The sequence below is a fragment of the Arvicola amphibius genome, chromosome 18, assembly GCF_903992535.2.
Source record: "Arvicola amphibius chromosome 18, mArvAmp1.2, whole genome shotgun sequence".
Lineage (NCBI taxonomy): Eukaryota > Metazoa > Chordata > Mammalia > Rodentia > Cricetidae > Arvicola > Arvicola amphibius.
In genome coordinates, this window is record NC_052064.1 from 16,811,116 (window position 1) to 16,833,338 (window position 22,223).

Genomic DNA, 22,223 nt, shown 5'->3' on the forward strand with positions numbered 1-22,223 from the left:
ATTCACTCTTCTGTAGAGAGGAAAATTGTGGTTGAGCATAATGCTTTTGAAAGCAAGGAGAGAGAGAGAGGTCTGCTTATGACATCTTATTTGTATGAAAGTCTTGTGGTGCACAGAACATTTAATACTGGACTCTGCATTTCCTTGTCCATACATTGGGAAGAATCTCACGTAAAATGTTCCACTTCTTACCTCTAACAAGAAGGCTAAAATATAATATGCTGAGCTGGAGACCTGGCCCAGTGGTTAAGAACACTGCCTGTTCTTCCAAAAGTTCTGAGTTCAATTCCCAGCAAACACGTGGTGACTCACAGCCATCTGTAATGAGATCTGGTGCCCTCTTCTGATCTGTAGGCATACATTAAGGCAGAACACTGTACATATAATAAATAAATCTTTGATAAAAAATGTGCTTATGATTTATCTGTTTTTCTGTTCTGATTTACTCCTTTCTATTATAATTGTATAGTCCTTACTGAGTATTGATTCATGCACAAATATGTATATTTTGTTAACTTTACAAGTGAAGATAGTCTTGCTTATTTTGTTGTTGGAGTTTGGCTGAGAAAAGTATTGTTACCATAGAATTTAATTATTTTTATTTATTTTTATTTTAGATTTCTTTATTTGAAAAAGGAAAGACACCTAAGATTGTCAACCTAAGGGAAATACATGATGACATGCAGACATTGTATATAAACACAGCATCTGATAGTTTTGAGTTCAAGGCTCATGTTGAAGGAGATGGTGTGGTGGAAGGGGTTATCCGGTACCATCCCTTCTTATATGATAGAGAAACTTATCCTGATGATCCATGCTTTCCATCAAGTACGTCAATCTGATCTGTTACCTGAAAATAGAATGTTGTGATTTATGAGGATATTCTTTAAGTGATTTCTAGTGGTCTAGTAAGACTAGTTAAAAGTTCTAACAGTTTTTCCTTATGTACTATAGTGTTTATAATTTTTATAACTCCTGATAGTCTTTTGTTTTTGTTTTAAAAATGAATTTATGGACTATTATTGTTTAACTTATATACCTGCTTTTCTTTCTTTATTTCACAGTTTCATATATTTATACAAATATTTACTTTTTGTGTATATCAATTCCAGGTTGGAAAAAAAGCTCTTACCTTTCAGAAACTTTTACTCTCTGAGTTCATAGTGAATTTCAGGACAGACAGAGAAGCCCTGTCTGAACCAACAAAAACAATAAAGGAAAGAAAAGAAAGAAGGAAACAGTTCTAAAGATCACCGGTCTTGCCGGGTGGTGGTAGTGTAGCCCAGCACTCGGGAGGCAGAGGCAGGCGGATCTCTGTGAGTTGGAGGTCAGCCTTGCCTACAAGAGCTAGTTCCAGGGCAGCCACAGAGAAACCCTGTCACAGTCTTGTCAGCTAGTGTGGCACTCCTACTTCATATTAGATAGTGTTTACACAATCGTTTATATTAGCTGTGAAGTCTTGGAAATCTGTCTTTTTTACTACAAATTTTCCATATGTGGTATTTCTCTGAAGCAGGTTTGATATGCCCTTACAGAAATTGATGTCACTGTAGTAAAATGGTTCCTGCTTTATAGACATGAAGATGTTGTCCCCTTACCCTTTAATGCAGAACTAAGAGACGAAGAAGACGATGATGACTGCTTCATACTGGAGAAAGCGGCAAGAGGGAAAAGACCTATTTTCGAGTGCTTTTGGAATGGACGGTTAATACCATATACATCAGTTGAAGAGTGAGTTTTCATAGTTGTGGAATACATTTTTAACCGAATCTTTTTTAATTAAAAATAGATTTTATACATTATATTCTCATTGCAGTTAATCCTTTCCCCAGTTTCTCCCAGATCCTCCCACCCACCTGAGTCAACATCCTTTCTTACTCTCATTAGAAAACAGGCATCTAAAGAAAAAGAAGAAAAATAATAAAGTAAGGTAAAATAATAACAAACAAATCTGAATAGGGCAAAACGAGTAGAAAAAGATAATCAAAGAAAAGGCAGAAGAAACACACATAGGCACAGAGACACACATATTCACACACAGAAGAATCACATAAAAACACAAAACCAGAAACCATAATATATATGCAAAAGGCCTGTAAGGTCAAAATTTTTTTTTAATGCCCACACAAAGCATAATGAGACAAAACAAAAACAAAAAACCCTCTAAACTCTGAAAATACCATTGAGTTTATTTTGTATTAGCCATCTGCTACTTAGCTTGGGCCTGGTCTTTAGTGTGGTCTGTTGGAGAATGGTTCTGGGTTAGGAGTGGGGCTTGAGCCCACCTCCCTCTCATCCCTGGGAGCCATCTAGCTTTCATACATGCCCTGACAGTCTCTGAGTTCATGTGTGTTTAGAGGCATGTCCTCCCTTCCCTCCGACTCTTACACTCCCTCTGCCTCCTTTTATGGATAGTTCCCTGAGCCCTGAGGGGAGGGATTTGATAGAGACATTTCTTTTAGGACTCAGTGGCCCAAGGCCCTTCACTCTCCATACACTCTCTAGTTGTGCGTCTTGATATTTGTTCCCATCTCCTGCAGGAGGAACGCATCTCTGATGGTGGAGCTTTGAGTATAGCAGAAGGTAATTAGGAGTAGTTGTGTTGCTGTGTTCCTCTAGCAGAACAGTAGTAGTATTTGGTTTTGCTCAAATCCATGACCTGTCTAGTCGCAGGTTCTAGGCCACCTGAGCTGCATGAAGCATGGGCTCCATCTCATGGAGTGGGCCTTCAAGCCAGTCAGACAGTGGTTGGTTGCTCCTGCAGTCCTTGTGCTACTGTTTCGCTGGCATATTTTGCAGACAAGTCACCATTGTAGATGCAAGGGTTTGTAGCAGGCTTGGTGTTTCTTTTCCTCCTCTGGTAGTGTGCAGAGTACCTTCCAGTGCCCTGAGCACAAGTCAGTAGCGGTGAAGGCACCAGCTTGACTTCTCTGTGTTATCGTCAGCAATAGGGTCTTACCATCAGCTTCTGGAAAGCAACCAATAACCTTGGCAATAACCTAGGTAGCTTGGGGGTTTCCACTGGGCCCCTTTAGCCAACAGCTCAATTGCATGTAACCTATTCTGACACTGGAGGTTTTATCTCATGGCTAGAGATGTCTGGTTGGGGCTTTGTCTCCCTGTTTGGTGATTCCTTTTAGAGTTCTTTTGTGTATGTGTATATTTTAAGATGCTTTTACTATAAAATGATCATTTTAATGGTTCTTAGTTTTAACTGTCTCTCCCTGTCTTCTTCCCTTACCCTGCCCTTTCTTCCCCCTCTCCATTTGATCCTCCTGTTCTTGGTCTCACTGCCCCCATCCATCCATAACTGTATTCTTTTTCCTCTTCCTAGGAAGACTCCATTCCCTGCCTGTAGTCACTTAACTAACCTCTGTGTTACCAGATTATAGCCTGGTTAGTGAAGACTTAACAGCTAATATCCGCATATAAGAAAAAATACATACCATTTTCTTTTGGGGGTCTGGGGTTGTTAACTTGGGATGAATTTTTTCTAAATCTATTTACCTGCAAGTTTGTTTCCCTCCCTCCCTCCCTTCCTCCCTCCATCCCTCCCTCTCCCTCCTTCTTTCTGACAGCTGAATAATATCCCATTGTGTAAATGTACCAAATTTTCTTCATTTGTTTATCTGTTGAGGGCATCTAGGCTATTTCCAATTTCTGGGTATTATGAATAAAAACCATGGTTGAGCAAGTATCGCTGTAGTAGGATGCTGAACTCTTAGTGTATGTGCCCACAAGTGCTATAGCTGGATCTTGGGGTACACTGATTCCCAGCTTCCTGAGGACTTGCCACACTAATCTCCTTCATGGCTTTATAAATTTGCACTCCTACCAGCAATGGATGAGTTCCCTTGCCCTACACCCTTGCCAACATTAGCTGTTGCTCATTTTATTGATCTTGGCTCTTCAGGCTGGTGTAAGGTGAAATCTCAGAGTAGTTTTGATTTGCCTTACCTTGATGACTAAGGATGTTGAACATTTTTTTTTTTTTTTTTTTTTTTTTTTTGGTTTTTCGAGACAGGGTTTCCCTGTAGTTTCTAGAGCCTGTCCTGGAGCTAGCTCTTGTAGACCAGGCTGGCCTCGAACTCAAGAGATCCGCCTGCCTCTGCCTCCCGAGTGCTGGGATTAAAGGCGTGCGCCACCACCGCCCGGCCTGTTGAACATTTTTTAAGTGTTCCTCAGCCATTTGAGCTTCCTCTTTTGAGAATTCTCTGCTTAACTTTGTACCTCATTTTAAAAATTGAGTTGTTTTCTTTACATATTTTAGATATTATCCCTCTATTTGGTGCATGATTTGTAGAAATATTTTCCCATTCTGTAGGCTTCTGCTGGGTCCAAATTATGGTGTCCTTTGCCATATAGATGGTTTTGCGTTTCATGAATTCCCATTTATTAATTGTGGATATTAGTGCCTGTGTTAACTATACTCTATTCAGAAAGTCTTTTTCCATGCCAGTGAGTTGAAGGCTATCCTCCACTTTCTTTTCTACCAGGTTCAAGGTATCTGTTTTTAAGTTGAGCTCTTTGATCTATTTGGAGTTGAGTTTTATGTGGGATGATAAATATGTTTTTATTTGGATTCTTCACAACCATGCAGTTTAACCATTTGTTTAAGATGTTGTCTTTTTTCCAGTATGTTATTTCTGGTTTCTTTGTCAAAAAAAATCAGGTGTCCGTAGGTGTGTGGATTTATGTCTGGATCTTGAATCTGATTCTCTTTATCAGTATGTCTGTGTTTATGCCAATGCCATGCTATTTTTATTACTATAGCTCTGTAGTGCAGTTTTGAAGAAGGGATGGTGATCCCTCCAGCAGTTATTCATCATCCAGGATTGTTTAGATATCCTGGGTTTTTTGAGTTTCCACATGACACTGAAAATCGCCCTTTCAAGGTCCATGAAGAATTGCACTGGAATTTTGATAGGGAGTTCATTGAATTTGTAGATTGTTCTTGGTAGGATAGCTCCCCCCTCCCCATATTAATCTACTGATCCATGTGGATGGGCCATCTTTCCAAACTTCTTTTATCTTTGTCGATTTTTTTCTTCAGTGCGTTAAAGTTTTTAACATACAAGTCTTTCACTTGTGTGGTTAGAGATACCTCAAAATATTTAAAATTATTTGAAGCTATTCTAAAAGGTGGTGTTTCCGTGATTGCTTTCTTAGTACATTTGTGATTTGTATATAGGATGTCTGCTTATTTTTGAGAGTAAATTTTATATACAGCTACTTTACTGGAAGTGTTTATCAGCTGTAGGAGTTCCCTAGTGGAATTTTAAATAGTACCTACTTTTATTTTGTGTGCATTGGTGTTTTGCCTACATGTATGTCTGTGCGTGGGTGTCAGATCCCCTGCAACTGGAGCTGCAGACAGTTTTGAGCCACCATGTGGGTGTTAGGAATTGAACCCATGTTCTCTGGAAGAGCAACCAGTGCTCTTAATTGCTGAGCCATCTCCTCAACCCCCAGCCCCAGTGAAATATTTCAAGTCATTTATGTGTACTATCATATCTTCTGCAAATGAAGATACTTTGACTTCTTCCTTGATTTCCTTAAGTTTCTTAATTGTTCTAGCCAGGATTTCAAGAACTATATTGAATAGACATGGAGAGAGTGGGCTCTTTGTCTTGTTCCTGATTTTAGTAGAATTTTGATTTTCTGTCCTTTTAAGTTGATGTTGGCTAGGACTTGCAGTAAATTGCTTTTATTATGTTTGGTCATGTCCCTTGTATCTCTCTCCAGGAATTTTATTGTGATGAGTGACAGATTTTTGTCAAAAACGTTTTTGGCATAAATTGAGATAATTGTGTTGTTATTGTTGTTTTCTTTCAATTTATTTATATGATAGATTACATTTACTGATTCATATGTTAAGCCATCCCTGCATCTCTAGGATGAAGCCTACTTGATCATGGCGGTTGATCGCTTTGATGTGTTCTTGGATTTGGTTTGCAAGTGTTCTTTTTTGAGTATTTTTGCATTTATATTCATAAGGAAAATTGGTCTATAATTCTCTTTCATTGTTGAATATGTTGTTTGCGTATCTTGGGTAACTATGGCCTCATAAAGTGAATTGTTCCTTCTGTTTCTATTTTGTGGAATACTTTAGGAGTATTGGTATTGACTCTTCTTTGAAAATCTGATAGAATTCTGCGCTAAAACTGTCTGCTCCTGGGCTTTTTTTTTTTTTTTGGAGGGGGAGACTTTTAATTACTGCTTATGTTTCACTAGGGGTTATATATAGGTCTATTTAAATTATTTACCTGATCTTCATTTAACTTTAGTAAGTAGTACCTATTGAGAAAATGATGTATTTCTTTTAATTTTTTTGGATTTTGCAGTTTGATGGAGTACAGATTTTTAAATACGCCTTTATAATTCTGTGAATTTCCTGTCTTGTGAATTTTCTTTCTTGACACATTTTTCTTTCAATTTTGAGTTGTTCAGTTTCCAGGAGTTTGTAAATTGTGTGTTGTTTCTATTGTTGATAGCCAGCCTTAGTCTATGGTGATCTTATAGGATGCCTGGTTTTCTGATTTCTTGTATCTTTTGAGATTTCTTTGTTTCCAAGTATGTGGTCAGTTTTGGAGAGAGTTCCATGAGGTGCAGAGAAGAAGGTATATTCTTTTGGTTTGGATGAGATGGTCTGTAAATATCAGTTAGGTCCATTTGGTTTATGACATTAGTTAGCACCAGCATTTCTCCCGTTTAGTTTTTTTTCCTGGATAACCTGACTCCTGGTAAGAATGAAGTCTCTCACTATCAGTGTGTAAGGTCAGTATGTGGTACTGTTTCTTTTTTTGGTTTTTCGAGACAGGGTTTCCCTGTAGTTTCTAGAGCCTGTCCTGGAACTAGCTCTTGTAGACCAGGCTGGCCTCGAACTCAAGAGATCCTCCTGCCTCTGCTTCCCGAGTGCTGGGATTAAAGGCGTGTGCCACCACCGCCCGGTGGTACTGTTTCTTTTATGAACTTGGGTGCCTTCATGTTTGCTGCATAGATGTTAAGAAATGAAATGTCCTGCTGGTGAATTTTTCTTTGAGTGCATAGTGTCCTTCCCTATCTCTTCTAATTAATTTTGGTTTGAAGTCTTTTTTTGTCAAATATTAATTTGGCTAAACTTGTTTCTTAGGTCCATTTACTTGGAATATTTTTGCCCAAACTTTTACCCTGAGGTAATGTCTATCCTTGAGGTAAATGTGTTTCTTTGACACAGCAGAAAGATTGATCCTCTTTCCATTCTTTAAGTTTGTATCTTCTTATTGGGAAATTGCAACATTGATGTTAAGAGAGAAATCAGTGATCAGTGTTTATTGATTCCTGTTATGTTATTATGGTGTGGGATCACCCCCCCCCTTGATGTTTTGTTTTGTTTTTTTTTTGTCTGGGATTATTTATTCCTTGAGTTTCTTGGGTGTAGTAAACATCTTCAGTGTTGCTGTACAAAAGAGTTCCACAGTAGCCCAGATGGAATATAACAAAGGTTTACTTATTAAGGGTAAACTGACAGAAAGACTAGTGATCCACAGTCTTCTGTGTGCGCTGGGAACTGGGCCTGAATCCAGCAGTAAGGCGCCCCCCATGCTTTCTGTTTGCGTTTTTAGTACATAAGACCATGCCCAAAGTGGGCCAGTATCTTAAAGGCTGTTGGCTGAAGGAGTTCCCACAGCACTTCAGATTGAAGTTTTCCTTCTAGTGCTTTCTGTAGAGCTGTATTTGTAAATACAATTAAATTTGGTTTTATAGTACAATGTTTTTTTCTCCATCTTTTGTGATTGAACATTTTGCTGGGTATAGTAGTCTTGGCTGGCATTTGTTAACCTAATGTTTTTACTGACCAATAATTTTGTTCTGTTGCAGTTTTGACTGGTGTGCTCCTCCTAAGAAGAGAGGGCTTGCCCCAATTGAGTGCTTTAATAGAATATCTGGTGCATTGTTCACTAATGACAAATTTCAGGTCAGCACAAATAAATTGACATTTATGGATCTTGAGCTGAAATTGAAAGATAAGAACACCCTTTTTACAAGAATCTTAAATGGACAGGTATGTTTTTTAAATGTCAAGCTTTGAATATTTGCCAATGATCTCTTCCTAAATAAATGCAGACATGTACATTAAGCAACTTTTTACTAATATTTGTATATTTAGATTCATTTCCTCAAAAGACTACAGTGTTTAAATAATTGAGTTTGTTGAAATAAACATTTAAACTGTATGTGGGGGCTGGAGAGATGGCTCAGAGGTTAAGAGCATTGCCTGCTCTTCCAAAGGTCCTGAGTTCAATTCCCAGCAACCACATAGTGGCTCACTACCATCTGTAATGGGGTCTGGTGCCATTTTCTGGCCTGCAGGCATACACACAGACAGAATATTGTATACATAATAAATAAATATTTAAAAAAATAAAAAAATAAACTGTGTATGTGTGTGCATATGCATATGCAAGTACACATACCCATGAGGGCCAAAGGAGGGCATCAGTTCCCATAGAACTGACTTACAAGTGGCAACTTGCCCAAAGAGCAGCAAGTGCGCTTAACAACTAAGTCATTTCCTCAGCCAGTTTAATCAGACTTGAATATTATATGATCTCTCGGTCTCTGTTTACATACATATATATGTGTGTGTGTGTTCAATATTACATAGTACCCCATCAATGTGTAGAACCTTTTTGCTTTGCTGTATCAGTTAAGGTTTTTTTTTTTTTTTTGTTTTTGTTTTTTTTAGGTTTTGGTGATTTTTTTTTTCTTAAGCTTTTAACTGGTCATTACACTAAAATTTTCAAGTTGCTTAAACTGTGGATAAAATTTACCTGCCTTTATTAGACACCCTCTCCCTACACGCACATGTGTACACACACACACACACACACACACACACACACGTTTGAGAAAAGTCTCATGTATGGCAGGCTTGCCTCAAACCTTTTATAGCCTAACCTGGCCTTGAACTCCTGGTCCTCCTGTCTCTGTCTCCCAAGAGCTGGAATTACATGCATATACCACCATGCCCAGCTTTATTAGATCTTAATATTGAGACTTTGTAATCATCAAGCATCTCTACTTAATAACGGTTACCTGTAATTGTGTTGCATGGGAATTGAACATTAACTACTCTCTAAGGCTTTAATAATTTTTTTTTTTGTTTTTACACGTGTTCATGTGCATGTTTCAGGGCATGCACGTAGAGATGAGAGGACAAGTTGCTAGAGTCAATTTTCTCTTTCCACTATGTGAGTTCTAAAGATGAAATTTGAGTTTCTATGCTTGATGATAAGTGTCTTTACTGGCTGAGCTACTTCACTACCCCTTAACTGTTCAAATTTGGTCTTGTTTTGCGAGTTACCAAAGGGTGCATATGCTTATGAAATACTTTTGGATGAAATGTGATTTGAGATTGATCAAATTTAAAATGCATGCACTGGTAATGAAGCAAAATGATCCCATTGTGTATACATTTTTAAAAGTTTAATAAGACAATTGTGTTCTTTTATACCTACATCCCTCAGAGTCATTTACTGTGTGCTACTCTTTCAGTAATGTAATACTTAGCTGCCAAAGTACATCACATAAGTTTCTGTAGGTGTTCATTCTTGTAAGTTAAGTCATTTTAAATTTTGCTCCATTTTTCTGTATAAATATGGCATAAGGAATGTCACAAGGAAAACCTTATTTTATGAAATTTCATAAATTGTTGTTGAAAGGATCTGGCAAGATATTTTAATTTTTACCTAGGTTTTCTGACCTGTGATATGTGAAAGGAAAATGAAATAAGTGACTGATTTCTAAGACTGTATCTGTTTATCAGTAGCTATTTCATAGAACATTTTAAATCTTTACAGGAGCAGAGAATGAAAATTGACAGAGAATTTGCTTTATGGCTGAAGGACTGTCATGAAAAGTATGACAAACAAATAAAATTTACACTTTTTAAAGGAGTGATTACCCGTCCAGATCTTCCCTCTAAAAAGCAAGGCCCCTGGGCAACATACTCAGCAATAGAGTGGGATGGAAAAATATACAAAGCAGGACAACTGGTAGGTGCAGCCTACGCTCAAATTAAGTTTTTAGTAGAATTGCCAACTATTAGGTGCGCCAGAGTTTATCAACTACAACAATGCTTACGTTTCTTGAAGTCTGTAAAGAGTGAAAAAAAATCAATTTCATTATACAATTTATTATGTCTTAAAAATCCTGTTTATTGCCAAAGCTGCATTAACAAAGTATTCTTACATTGTCTTTATTCATTTGGAGTGGCAGTGTTGGCTTAATATGTGGTAAAGTAATTTTTAGTTTTAGGGTTTTTTTTTTTTTTTTTGAGGTTTGATATTTATTTAGTGGGTTACGGAGGGGAAAGGGGAGAAAGGGAGAAGAGCAGAGAGAGAGAGAGAGAGAAAGAGAGAAAGAGACAGAAGGGGGAAGGGGAGAAGGGAGAGACAGAAGCTACCTCTTTGAGAGGGAGACTGAAAAGAGTAGTTTTAGTTTTTTAGTTGTATTTTGCTGCTGAAAAGTATTTTCTGATTTTAAATGCATTGTGAGCATACGGAGATTGAAATGTGCTTTGTTCTTAGAATATTCTAACCTAAAATTGGGAACAGTAAAGACCTAGGTAAAACAAAGGTGATTTGAATGAAAAGAGGATGGTTAGGAGAGGAGAGAATTTTCTGCCATTGGATGATGCTAGGACTGAGAAGAGAAAATCTGTAACATGCTTTGGGTAAAACGTAGCATTTGCAGTAACCTCAAGTGGAAGAAGCTTGGAAATACTCAACAGTTGGCAATTAGAAAGACATGGCTTCCTTCCCTCTGACTGTGAGGGATGCCATCATACAGTTAAAGTCCTAGGAGTAGCGAGGGTGGCTAAAGAAGCCGAGGACTGGTGTTTTTATGACATTTAGATGAGGACAGAGGGAACTGGTGTTAGACGGAAAGGGTATCTGGTGGGCTGAGAGGGAACTAGGAGAACTTAGAGTACCCATGAAGTCAGGTCAGGCGTTGCAGGGCTGTGAGAGTAATCAATCAGCTTATCAGGTGCTTCATGGACTTGAGCAAATGCTTTTTAGATATTTCAGCATGGACACACACATAATCTTTTCTGAAAAATAAAAGCATTAAGTTGGTTGTTTTTTCCTGCTACCTAATGTACATATGAATCAAAATAGCTTATAGTGGTTTTGATTTATCTTAAAATTCTGAAGCTATTGATTCTAGGGAAGACAGAGACTTTGAGTTTTGAGAGACAGTGTCACCATGTGACTTAGGCTGACCTGTGACTGAGTAATCTACTGCCCAGCTCCAAGTGCAGGGATTATAAATAGGCCCATCAGACCTGACTCAAAAAGTTCCAAGCCTTTTTTCTTTTGCCATTCTCTCTGCAGAGGCAGTTTTCTCTCTCCCTCTCTCCCCTTTTCCTGTTCTCTCTTCCCTTCCCATTCCTTTTATCTCAAAGTATACACAACACACACACACACACAGGTTTTGAGCTAATGTTTTTGATGGAAATGTTAACTTGTAAAAGTCTGTGAACACATGCTTAGATTGACATATCTGCATGGAGATGCTCCTGTCTTAATACAGATTTGCCAACAGTAAGTGCTAAATCTCACATCTTATTTGCTTGCTTCATTGGTATGAAGTCATTGTGAACAAGAGTGGTTTTCAAATGCATAGCAGTTGCATTATTAAACCTGTTTTCTCTCAGAAAATATTAATCTGAGAATTTATGTTAACTATCAGGTCAAGACAGTCAAGACACTGCCTCTCTTTTATGGAAGTATAGTAAGGTTCTTCCTTTATGGTGATCATGATGGAGAAGTGTACGCTACAGGAGGTGAAGTTCAGATTGCAATGGTAAGAAAGCAAGTGGCACCACTTTTATGTAAATATTCGAATAAAGGTAATGATATTTTAAAATTGGCTTGCGTTTTTTCCCTATTTAATGAAGTGATTGCTGTCAGCATAGTTTTCTTTCTGTTCCCTAAATTTGCGTGTCTTATATATATGCATATAAGTATAAAGTACTTCTATAAAAGGCAAATTTCCACCAGGTTCACAGACAATTAAATCACTAGACAGAATTCTAGACAGAGCGAGTTCCAGGACAACCAGAGCTAAACAGTGAGATCTGTCTCAAAAAACAAAACAGAACAAAAAAAGTAACTCCAGGATGGAAGTTTTCCCCTTACACTTGTTTCTTGTAATTTGGATTTTATGGGATTGTGCAGATTAAATAAAAACATGAGAACAGGTGCTAGAATTGGAAGGGGAGGATTGACTCGCAGAGTTGTCCTCTGACTCCACACACGTGCCCACGCATATACTCTATGCAATTGCGCAATGATAATTTCTTTATCTACTTACTATATACAGTGTTCTGCCAGCTTGTATGTCTGCATGCCAGACATGGAACACCAGATCTCATTATAGACGGCTGTGAGCCACCATGTGGTTTGTGGAACTTGAACTCAGGACTTTAAGAGCAGCTAGTGTTCTTAAACTCTGAACCATCTCTAAAGCCCCAGTAATAATTTTTAAAGATAGATTTTTTTTTAAAAGTGAAAATAGTCAAGTGTAAGAATAGTTACCCTCATTTGTGTACTTAATTAGGATAAAATTGATGTCTTTCAGAGAAATAAATGGGTTGGTTTGTTTAGTAACTAACAACTTACTTTAAATTGTTATCTTTGCAATGTTGGTGTAAATTCTTATTCAGGAACCCCAGGCACTGTATGATGAAATAAAAACTGTGCCTATTGCAAAGCTGGACAGGACTGTTGCTGAGAAAACAATAAAAAAATACGTAGAAGATGAAATGGCAAGGTAAGTCAAGTTTCAAAAATCATGGCTAAACAAAATAATTATTTGGGTTGGGCACAGTGGTACATGTGAGATGCAGAGCCAGATTAAAAGCTAGCCTAGTCTACATGTCCAGCCAGCCAGGCCTCTGTAATGATAGCCTGTCTCAAAAAGAAGGGAAATATATATTACAGTTTTTTGAATATTTAGTATAATATATAATATATAATGCAATATGTATAGTACAATTTTTGAATATATATATATATATATATTTAAATTTTTGGATCCAAATATATATTTGGAAGTACTATTTAGTATTCTCATATATGTTATGTGCTCTGAAGTGAACTCTTTGACATTAAATATTGAGAGTTGTAGTTAGACAGGAACCTATATTTTTAGAAAAAGAGAAAACTTGTCTAAAGTGTCGCATTTATTTATACCTTAACACAGGCATTGGGGTGGGGGGACTGAAAGCTGGAGGAAACCAGCACTTTCTAATAAATGAAGAACACTAAAAGGAAGAAGCCAGTAAGGTAGAAGCAGCTGTCCCCTGCCCCCAGGACACCGAGGTGAGGGACACTGATGACCAGCCTGAGCTATGCCATATGTTCCAGGACAGCGTGTATTGGTGTAGAGGATCCTATCGCTATCACTTTAAAGTTGAACAAGAAAAGGAAAGAAAACGAAGTAGACAATGTTTCTATTTCTGGATCAAGCCAGTGATGCTTATTTTATTTTGTCTTTAAAGGGACATTTGTACTGTAAATAAAAATTACATCTAAGTGTTAATATTAAGGTGGATTTTTATCTTGACTTATGTTATGCATAACAAGATTAGGTTTAACTTCTCAATGTAGCTGTAGTACCTAATCTGGTAATTTGCATTTTTCAAATTAACGCTGTAAATAACTAAATTCACAAAACATTAATGTGCTGTTTTTGTAATAGGCTCCCTGATAGGCTATCTGTAACTTGGCCTGAAGGAGATGAATTATTGCCAAATGAAATTAGGCCTGCCGGAACCCCAATTGGTAATTTTTCTAATATCTGCTCTGTTGGTTTTGTCTTTCTTTAAAAAAAAAAAAAACTTGTCTACTTCTAATGTATAGAAAACTATAGACTATTGAAATGTAACAAGAAGACCTTCCAGACCGTTGGTGGGTGGTTGTGACCGTCTTTCTTTTTACATGGGCATCCTCACAGGTGCACTAAGAATCGAAATACTGAACAAGAAGGGGGAAGCAATGCAGAAGCTCCCAGGGACAAGTCACGGAGGATCAAAGAAGCTGCTGGTGGAACTTAAAGTCATATTACACAGTAAGAATATAGATGAGTGTGGACCTTTAGTGGATAGATAAGAAGAGCTGAATATCTTAATTTTTGATGACTTTAATCTGGTTAATATAACAGACTTGGTTAAAGTTACGAAGTAGAAATTAAGGTGCACTCTTCCAAGAAGTCAGGTTGGGCATCTCAAGTGAGTGCCCAAAGCTCGGGGGGGAAAAAGGAGGGTTTTTTGTTGGTTTATTTGTTTGTTTTGTTCTATTTTTATTTAGCTATACATTTTTTGCCCACTCTCCTTCCACCCTCCCCTCTGCCCCCCATGCTCCCAATTGACTCAGGACATCTTGTCCTTTTACGTAGACCCATGTACGTCAGGGTCCTCTGTGTTATCGAGGTTCTCTGGGGTTGTGGACTGTAGGCTTGTTGTATTTGGCTTTATGAGTGAGTACTTTACTTATGAGTGAGTACATATTATATTTCTCTTTCTGGATCTGGGTTACCTCATTCAATTTTCTTCTTACATTTTTTGTCTCATTTTTTGTATTTCTTAAAATTTCAAGCTATATCCATTAGTGCTCTGTAATGATGCTTAGTGAAGGGGAGGGGCGGAGTTTTAATGTATGGAATTTGATCTATTTAACACAATTGGTTTCTTGTTTTTGTTTTTCTTTGGGAAGTCCCTTCTTATTTTATTCCATGTCTCCAGGTATCTTTTAGTATTAGATACAAGTTCTCACATATGGGATATCTTAGAATTTCACATATTCTTCATCCTTGGCCTGATTCAGTCCCTCTAGTTACTTTCCTCATTGGCAGTAAGATATATAACTTGCTGTAGTGGGTTGTGTGGTTCAGAGACTTCTACTCAGGTATAGCTTGGATCTTTTTTGTTGTTGTTTGAGCCAGAGTCTAAACTATGTAGCCATATCTGGCCAGGTTTTGGTACCTCCCAGAAGTCCGTCTGCTTCTCCCTTTTAAGTGCGGGAATTAAAGGCATGTGCTACCATCCTGACCCTGTAACTTGAATCTTGACTTAAAGGGTAGAGTCCAAGCTGGTAATAAAGAACCTGTGTGTGAACAATTTTACAAGAACATCTTTTGTACTTGGCTTACTTGGGCTGGTATGATACACTATAGTTAAGTTCCTTTAACACTGTGGAACCCCCTAATGCATATGAATGACTGAAGCTTTGTAAATTAAGGGACGTTTGTGTGAATAAAGTTATTTGGTGGGATCACAAAGCCATAAATAAAGTAAAATAAAGAGTAGAAAGAATTTCAGATTGGTAATTCCAGACCCAGATGGATTCACTGATGAATTTTGCCATACTTTGAAAGAAATAGTAACATCAGTGCTTCTCAAATTAGTCTCTGTATCAGAAAAGAAAGACACACTACCAAAACTTGGGAAAGACCCAACAGAAAAATATTATAGACTTATCTCCCTAATGATCATAGATGTAAAAATTCTCAGCAGAATTTTTGTTGGCTAGACTTAAGAAAACATAAAAAGACCATCGTGATCAAGTAGATTTTAATCCAGTGGTAATGAAATCATTCAACATATTAATTTAATATAACACATAATTCAATATAAGTAGAAATTAGATGATAATTTCAAAAGTTGCACAAAACGCTATTGACAGAATCTAATACCATTTTATGATTAAAAAAAAGAAGCCCTGAAGAAACCCAAAATAGAAAGAACATATCTCAACCTAGTAAAAGGTATTTTAAGCATATTGATAACCAAAATTATATTATTTTTTAAGTATTTCACTTTTACTTATGTAACTGTGTGCCTAAGGGAGTATGTTCTTGGGCATTCAGGCGCCTTCACAGGCCAACAGAGGGTTTTGGCCAATAACCATTTTAAAGTGTTCAACACTCTTAGCTTCCAGCAAAATGGCTATTATCAAGAAAACCAGTACCATTTCTGCTGGTGGGGATGTGGAGAAGGAACCCTTATTCACTATTGGGATTATAAATTAGCACACATACTATGAAAGTAAGTACGGAAGTTTTCTAAAAAGCTGAAACTAGAAGCCATATGATCCACCTGTGCTACTTCTGGGCGCATATCTTACATTTGGGGTACTGCCTTCTGTCCATCACTTTACCCTCCACGTGAAAGCATTGCAGGGAGCTAAATAAACTTTCATTGTTTTTCCTCGTTTGCATACATAGTATTGAATAGTTTGAAGCTTCAGAACAGTTTTATGATGTGTACAGCAAATAAAAATAACTGCATTTGCTGGCAGTGGGGGTGCACGCCTTTAACCCCAGCACTCGGGAGGCAGAGGCAGGCAGATCTCTATGAGTTTGAGGCCAGCCTGGTCTACAGAGTGAGTTCCAGGACAGGCTCCAAAGCTACACAGAGAAATCCTGTCTTGGAAAACCATAAAAAAAAAAAAAAAAAAAAAAAAAGGAACTGCATGTGATCTATTGCAGCACATATTTTCATTTTATACTCAGTTTCTCAAGGCAATATTTCTATTTTCTTATTTTCTTTTATCAAGCTTCAAGTGGAAACAAAGAAATCATTTCACATATCAGTCAGCATGGAGGAAAATGGCCTTATTGGTTTAAAAAAATGGGTGAGTTACTCTTACTTTCAATTATTTTTATTTTTTACTTATTTTGATTTCAAATTTTTATTTTATGTGTATGAGTGTTTTGCCTGCATGTATATATGTACACAGTGTGCTTGCCTGGTGCTAATGGAGATCAGAAGGCAGCATCAGATGCCTGAAACTGAAGTTATGGATGACTGTGAACCATATCCGGTCCTTCTGTTAGAGCAACAAGTGATGCTCACAGCTGAGCATCTCTCGAGCCCCTCCAGTGCCTGCCTACCATGGCTGAGGCCCTGGGTTTGATCCCCATCACCACTGTAAAAAATGCACACCCTGCATGGTGCTTCACATCTATTAGAACTTTTCCGGGACCTCAGCAGGAGAACTACTTGAGTGTACTGATTTGAGAACAGGCTAGGCAGTGTTGTGAGATCCCCATATCCTTGGGAAAGAAAATTATATATAATTCAGTATACATTGATATGATGTTTATTTAATCTCTTCTTAATTTATCTAGAAAATATCCAGAAACTGGGTAATTATACACTGAAATTACAAGTGGTTCTGAATGAAAGTAACGCAGACACCTATGCAGGAAGATCGCTACCTTCTAAAGCAATAAAGTTTTCTATTAAAGGTGAGTAATGTACAATTTACTATATGTATAATTCCATCTCCTGGTGGTACCTTTTAAATCAGGGTGGGGGCAGAGCTTTGTATAATTCAGTAAAAGATATGTAATGGAGTAAATATCTTGATTTTTAAATGGCTATAAAAGTACCTAGTCATTTCTGTTCTTTCTTAATTCTGAAGATGTCATTTAGAAATTTTAGTTAGTTTTTTACTTTATGTCATTTACAACTAGTCTTGATTCTTAACCCTTTGGATGATTTCAGCTGTTTGGGGAATTTTTTCTCCTCAGTTTCTAAAATTCCAAGTTCATGATTATACAATCATTTTCATCAGCTGCTGTGTACGCATAACCTTTTTAGTTTTGAAACAAATTTTATTTTCTAGGCATTTTTCTTAAAATACTTGACTTTTTAGCTTTTTAAATATCTGATATGAAAATACTAAGTCTCCAGACTGGTATTCTAGTTAATTTTTTTCTCCTTTACATTCCTTATTTCTACTTATTTTACTTGAGATTGCTTTAACATTTCTTTATATTGAATTTTTCTACCTTGCTATATCATTCTGTGTTATTCCCTTTTTAAAGCATTATATTCCCACTTCATGGATTGAATATCTTGTTCCCGGGTTTTTTTTTCTTGCTAGTGCTCTTCCTTGTTCATAGTCTGTCTCACATCAGCTGTTTTGTGTGCTTCTTTATTTGCTGTGTTTATCTTCCATGTCATACTGCTCACATTACAAAATAAAATATATAAAAACATGTAAGGAATTTTAATTACATTATGAGAATTTTTAGGTTTTTGCATTTTGGCTGTTGAGATTCTCCAGGGTGGAACCTTCCAGTCTTCTGCTAGGGAAGGTTACAGCCTGGCACCCAGTGGGAGGAAAGTCAGGCTACAAAGACCACTGAGAGGAGAGAGGTCTGGTTTTCCTGTTTTCAGTGAACTGTGCATCCTTTCCTAGTGCTGGGTCTCTCGTTCCTTAGACCTACCTCTTGTTCTCTAGAAAATAGGCCTTCTGTCTCTTGTTGAGGGTGAGGAAGACACATGACTGTTCTCTGTGTGGAGGAATGGTGATTCTGAGAACTGAAGCCAGTTTCAACAGATCTTCCAGTTGTGTTGTTTGTTGTTTTGTAGATTTAGGTCTCCTAAAAATCTATAGCATCATTACTATGGGTCTCTCTGTCTCTCTCTCTCTCTCTCTCTCTCTCTCTCTCTCTCTCTCTCTCTCTCTCTCTCTCTCTCTCTCTCTTTCTCTCTTTCTTTTCCTCCCTTCCTCCTTCCCTCCCTCCCTCCCTCCCTCCCTCCCTCCCTTCCTTCCTTCCTTCCTTTTTCCATTCAAAAATGTACACTTCCTCCCCTCCTCCCATTCCCCTCCTGCTCCCCCACTCATCCTTCTCCTTCCCCCTCCCTCCTTAAGAGAGGGCAGGGAACCCTGCCCTGTGGGAAGTCCAAGGCCCTCTCCCCACTACATCCAGGCCTAGGAAGCTTTGCATCCAAATAGACTAGGGTCCCAAAAAGCCAGTACATGCAGTAGAAACAAGTCCCAGTGCCTTTATCAATGGCTTCTCAGTCAACCCCCATTTTCAGCCACATTCAGAGAGTTTGGTTTGATCGCATGCTAATTCACCAGCTGGACTTGGTGAGCTCCCATTAGAACAGGCACACTGCCTTAGTGGGTTGACCAATCCCTCACAGTCCAGACTTCCTTGCTCATCTTCTCTATCCTTCTACTATTCAACTGGACCTTGGGAGCTCAGTCTGTTACTCTGATGAGGGTCTCTGTCTCTATCTCCATACGTAGCCAGACGAAGATTGTATGGTGATATTCAAGATAAACATCAGTGTGATAGTGGGGCAAGGCCAGTTCAGGCACCCTCTGCTCTGCTGCCCAAGGACCTAGCTGGGGACATCCCCGTGGACACCTTGGATCCCCTCAAGAGCCAAGTCTCTTGCCAACCCTAAAATGGCTCCCTTAATGTAGATATCTTCTTTCCTGCTCCTATATCTGCCCTTCCTCCATCTCCACCCTCCCACTCCCCCAAGCTCTCTCCAGTGTTTTCTTTCTCCCTTCTCTCTCCCCTTCCTCCACCCCTGCAGCCCTACTCCCACCGCCATGCTCCCAGCTTGTGCCTGGCACTCTTGTTTCCTTCCAGTTTCCAGGAGGATCTATCTATGTTTTTCTTTGGGTTCACCTTGTTATTTGGCTTCTCTAGACTTGAGAACTATAGGCTCAATGTCCTTTGCTTATGGCTAGAGTCCACTAATGAGTACGTACCATATTCATCTTTTTGGTCTGGGTTATCTCACTCAGGATAGTGTTTTCTATTTCCATCCATTTGCATGCAAAATTCAAAATGTCATTTTTTTACCGCTGAGTAGTACTGTAATGTGTATATATTCCACACTTTTTTTTATCCATTCTTCCATTGAGGGGCATCTAGGTTGTTTCCAGGATCTGGCAATTACAAATAATGCTGCTGTGAACATAGTTGAACAAATGCTTTTGTAGTATGATTGGGCATCTCTTAGGTATATTCCCAGGAGTGGTATTGCTGTATCCTGGGGTAGGTTGATCCCGAATTTCCTGAGAAACCGCCACACTGATTTCCAAAGTGGTTGCACAAATTTGCATTCCCACCAGCAATGGATGAGTGTTCCCGTTGCTTCACATCCTCTCCAGCAGAGGCTGTCATTGGTGTTTTTGATTTTAGCCATTCTGACAGGTGTAAGATGGTATCTCAAAGTTGTTCTGATTTGCATTTCCCTGATCGCTAAGGAGGTTGAACATGACCTTAAGTGTCTTTTGGCCATTTGAACTTCGTCTGCTGAGAATTCTCTTTTCAGTTCAGTACCCCATTTTTTAAATTGGGTTAATTAGAATTTTCATGTCCAGTTTCTTGAGTTCTTTATGTATTTTGGAGATCAGACCTTTGTCTGATGCAGGGTTGGTGAAGATCTTCTCCCATTCAGTAGGTTGCCTTTTTGTCTTAATGACAGTGTCCTTTGCTTTACAGAAGCTTCTCAGTTTCAGGAGGTCCCATTTATTCACTGTTGGCTCTTGTTGTTTGTTTGTTTTCTTTTTTTGTTGTTGTTGTTGTGGTGGTGGTGGTCGTTGTCGTAGTTTTTGGAGAAGTTGGAGCTGCGTGTCTTTTTTTTTAGTCAGAAGGACCATTAGAAGATTTCATGTATTCATGTATCTGTGCATTATATTTGTGCCTCGTGCCTATAGAGGCAAAAGAAACCTGAATCCCTAGATCTGGAGTTACATATGTTTGTGAACTGCTTGGAATTGGATTTGGATCCTCCACCAGTGCTTTTAACCACTCAGCCATCTCTCTAGCCCCAAGGTTTTATTTCTTAAAAAATAATTCTTGTTCTAGAAATCTGCTTCATGTTATAGATTTGTTATATTTTAGTTTCCTGTTGAAACATTTATATTGTTCCAATTTTTGACTAAAAAAAGCTTTTTTGTTTGTTTAAATGTGCTAGTTCCTTCTGTACATTTGATACCAGGATTTCTCAAAAACTGTGTAGAACACTCAACAGTAGACTGAGGATTCATTTCTCATGAGCTTATTCCATTTAGCTTCAACATTTACATAGTAAAATTAGTGGTTAAACATTTTCTCTGTTAAGGTATGTGCTCCTTCTCACCCATGTATGTCATCTGAAAGCTTGTTCATTTACAGTGTTTATCAGTTTGAATTTGTGCTTCTCAATTTGAGTTTGTAAGTGAACTACCTCAAAGGACTCATTCAAGCACAGCCTGCTGAATGTCTCTCCAAAAATATCTTGGTGTATGTTTATTTTAACTAGGGATTGGACCTAGGGCATCATGTATGGTAGACAAGCCCTTGCCAGAGTGGGAGCCCCGGTCATTTTTATTTTTAGACAGGATCTCAATAAGGCACCTAGGCTAGCCTTGAACTTACTCTGTAGCTCAGGCAACTTCCTGAATATCTCTGTCAGTAGGCATGACTGTTCACAGAGTTTCTGATTTGGCGTGTTTAAGGGTGGACTCTTAATGTTTCATTTCCATAAATTCCAAGGAATAGTCAAGATTAGTAGATTAGAGATCACACTCCTAGGTAGAATGTAAGCTCAGAGAGAGCATATACATGGCCGAATTGGTTCCTAATACTGTGTGAATATGTGCACACAAGAAATTGTATGTATACACAGTAAATAAATGAGACTATGAGAATAGGTAATTCTTTTCTTGCCTTTGAATTCCTTATTACTTGTGTTATAATTATTTTCCTGTATATACCTTGTTGTAAGCTCATCAAATCCATTTTGAGAAATTTGAAGTTTTTAATTAAGGGCATAAGCAAAACTGGGGAGTGGTGGTGCCTACACCTTTAATCCCAGCACTTGGGAGGCAGAGGCAGCCAGATCTTTGTGAGTCGAGGCTAGCCTGGTCTACAAGAGCTAGTTTCAGGACAGGCTCCAAAACTACAGAGAAACCCTGTCTGGATAAACGAAATAAATAAATAAAAATAAATTAAGGGCATAAACATTCTTCATTCTAATAATTTGATAGCTTAGAACCTATTTTAGGTTTGGCATGATGGTGCACACCTATTATCCCTTGGCAGTTAGATTGGAGGATCGCAACAAGTTTAAGGGCAGCCTGGTGTGCCCAGCCTACATAGTAAGACTGTTTCCATGATAGTAATAAGAATAAAAGGAAATAAAAGAAACACTTTGATATCTACCCCTTGAATTTTTGTTTACATATGTTGTGAGATAAAATTTTATACTTATTTGCGTGTGTTGATTGTGTGTTGACAATAGTTAAATCTACACAGATTACTTTTTAAGTTTTGTTTTTAATTTTATATCAGTGTGTGGGTATGTGTACAAGTGCCCACAGAGGTCAGAAGAAGGCATCACATATCCTGGAGCTGCAGCTACAGGCATTGTG

At 38.0% G+C, this 22,223-nt stretch overlaps 1 protein-coding gene across 1 annotated transcript in view; it reads left to right on the top strand.

Moving 5' to 3' along the window:
* The window catches only part of Smchd1 (structural maintenance of chromosomes flexible hinge domain containing 1), a 140,013-nt gene that overhangs the window by 39,051 nt on the left and 78,739 nt on the right, over nucleotides 1-22,223 (top strand). The window contains 10 exon segments of the mRNA XM_038315179.1: nucleotides 618-828; nucleotides 1,611-1,731; nucleotides 7,861-8,044; nucleotides 9,843-10,037; nucleotides 11,737-11,850; nucleotides 12,713-12,819; nucleotides 13,750-13,832; nucleotides 14,005-14,118; nucleotides 16,605-16,682; nucleotides 17,179-17,298. Of these exon segments, the coding sequence (XP_038171107.1) occupies nucleotides 618-828; nucleotides 1,611-1,731; nucleotides 7,861-8,044; nucleotides 9,843-10,037; nucleotides 11,737-11,850; nucleotides 12,713-12,819; nucleotides 13,750-13,832; nucleotides 14,005-14,118; nucleotides 16,605-16,682; nucleotides 17,179-17,298 (1,327 nt within the window).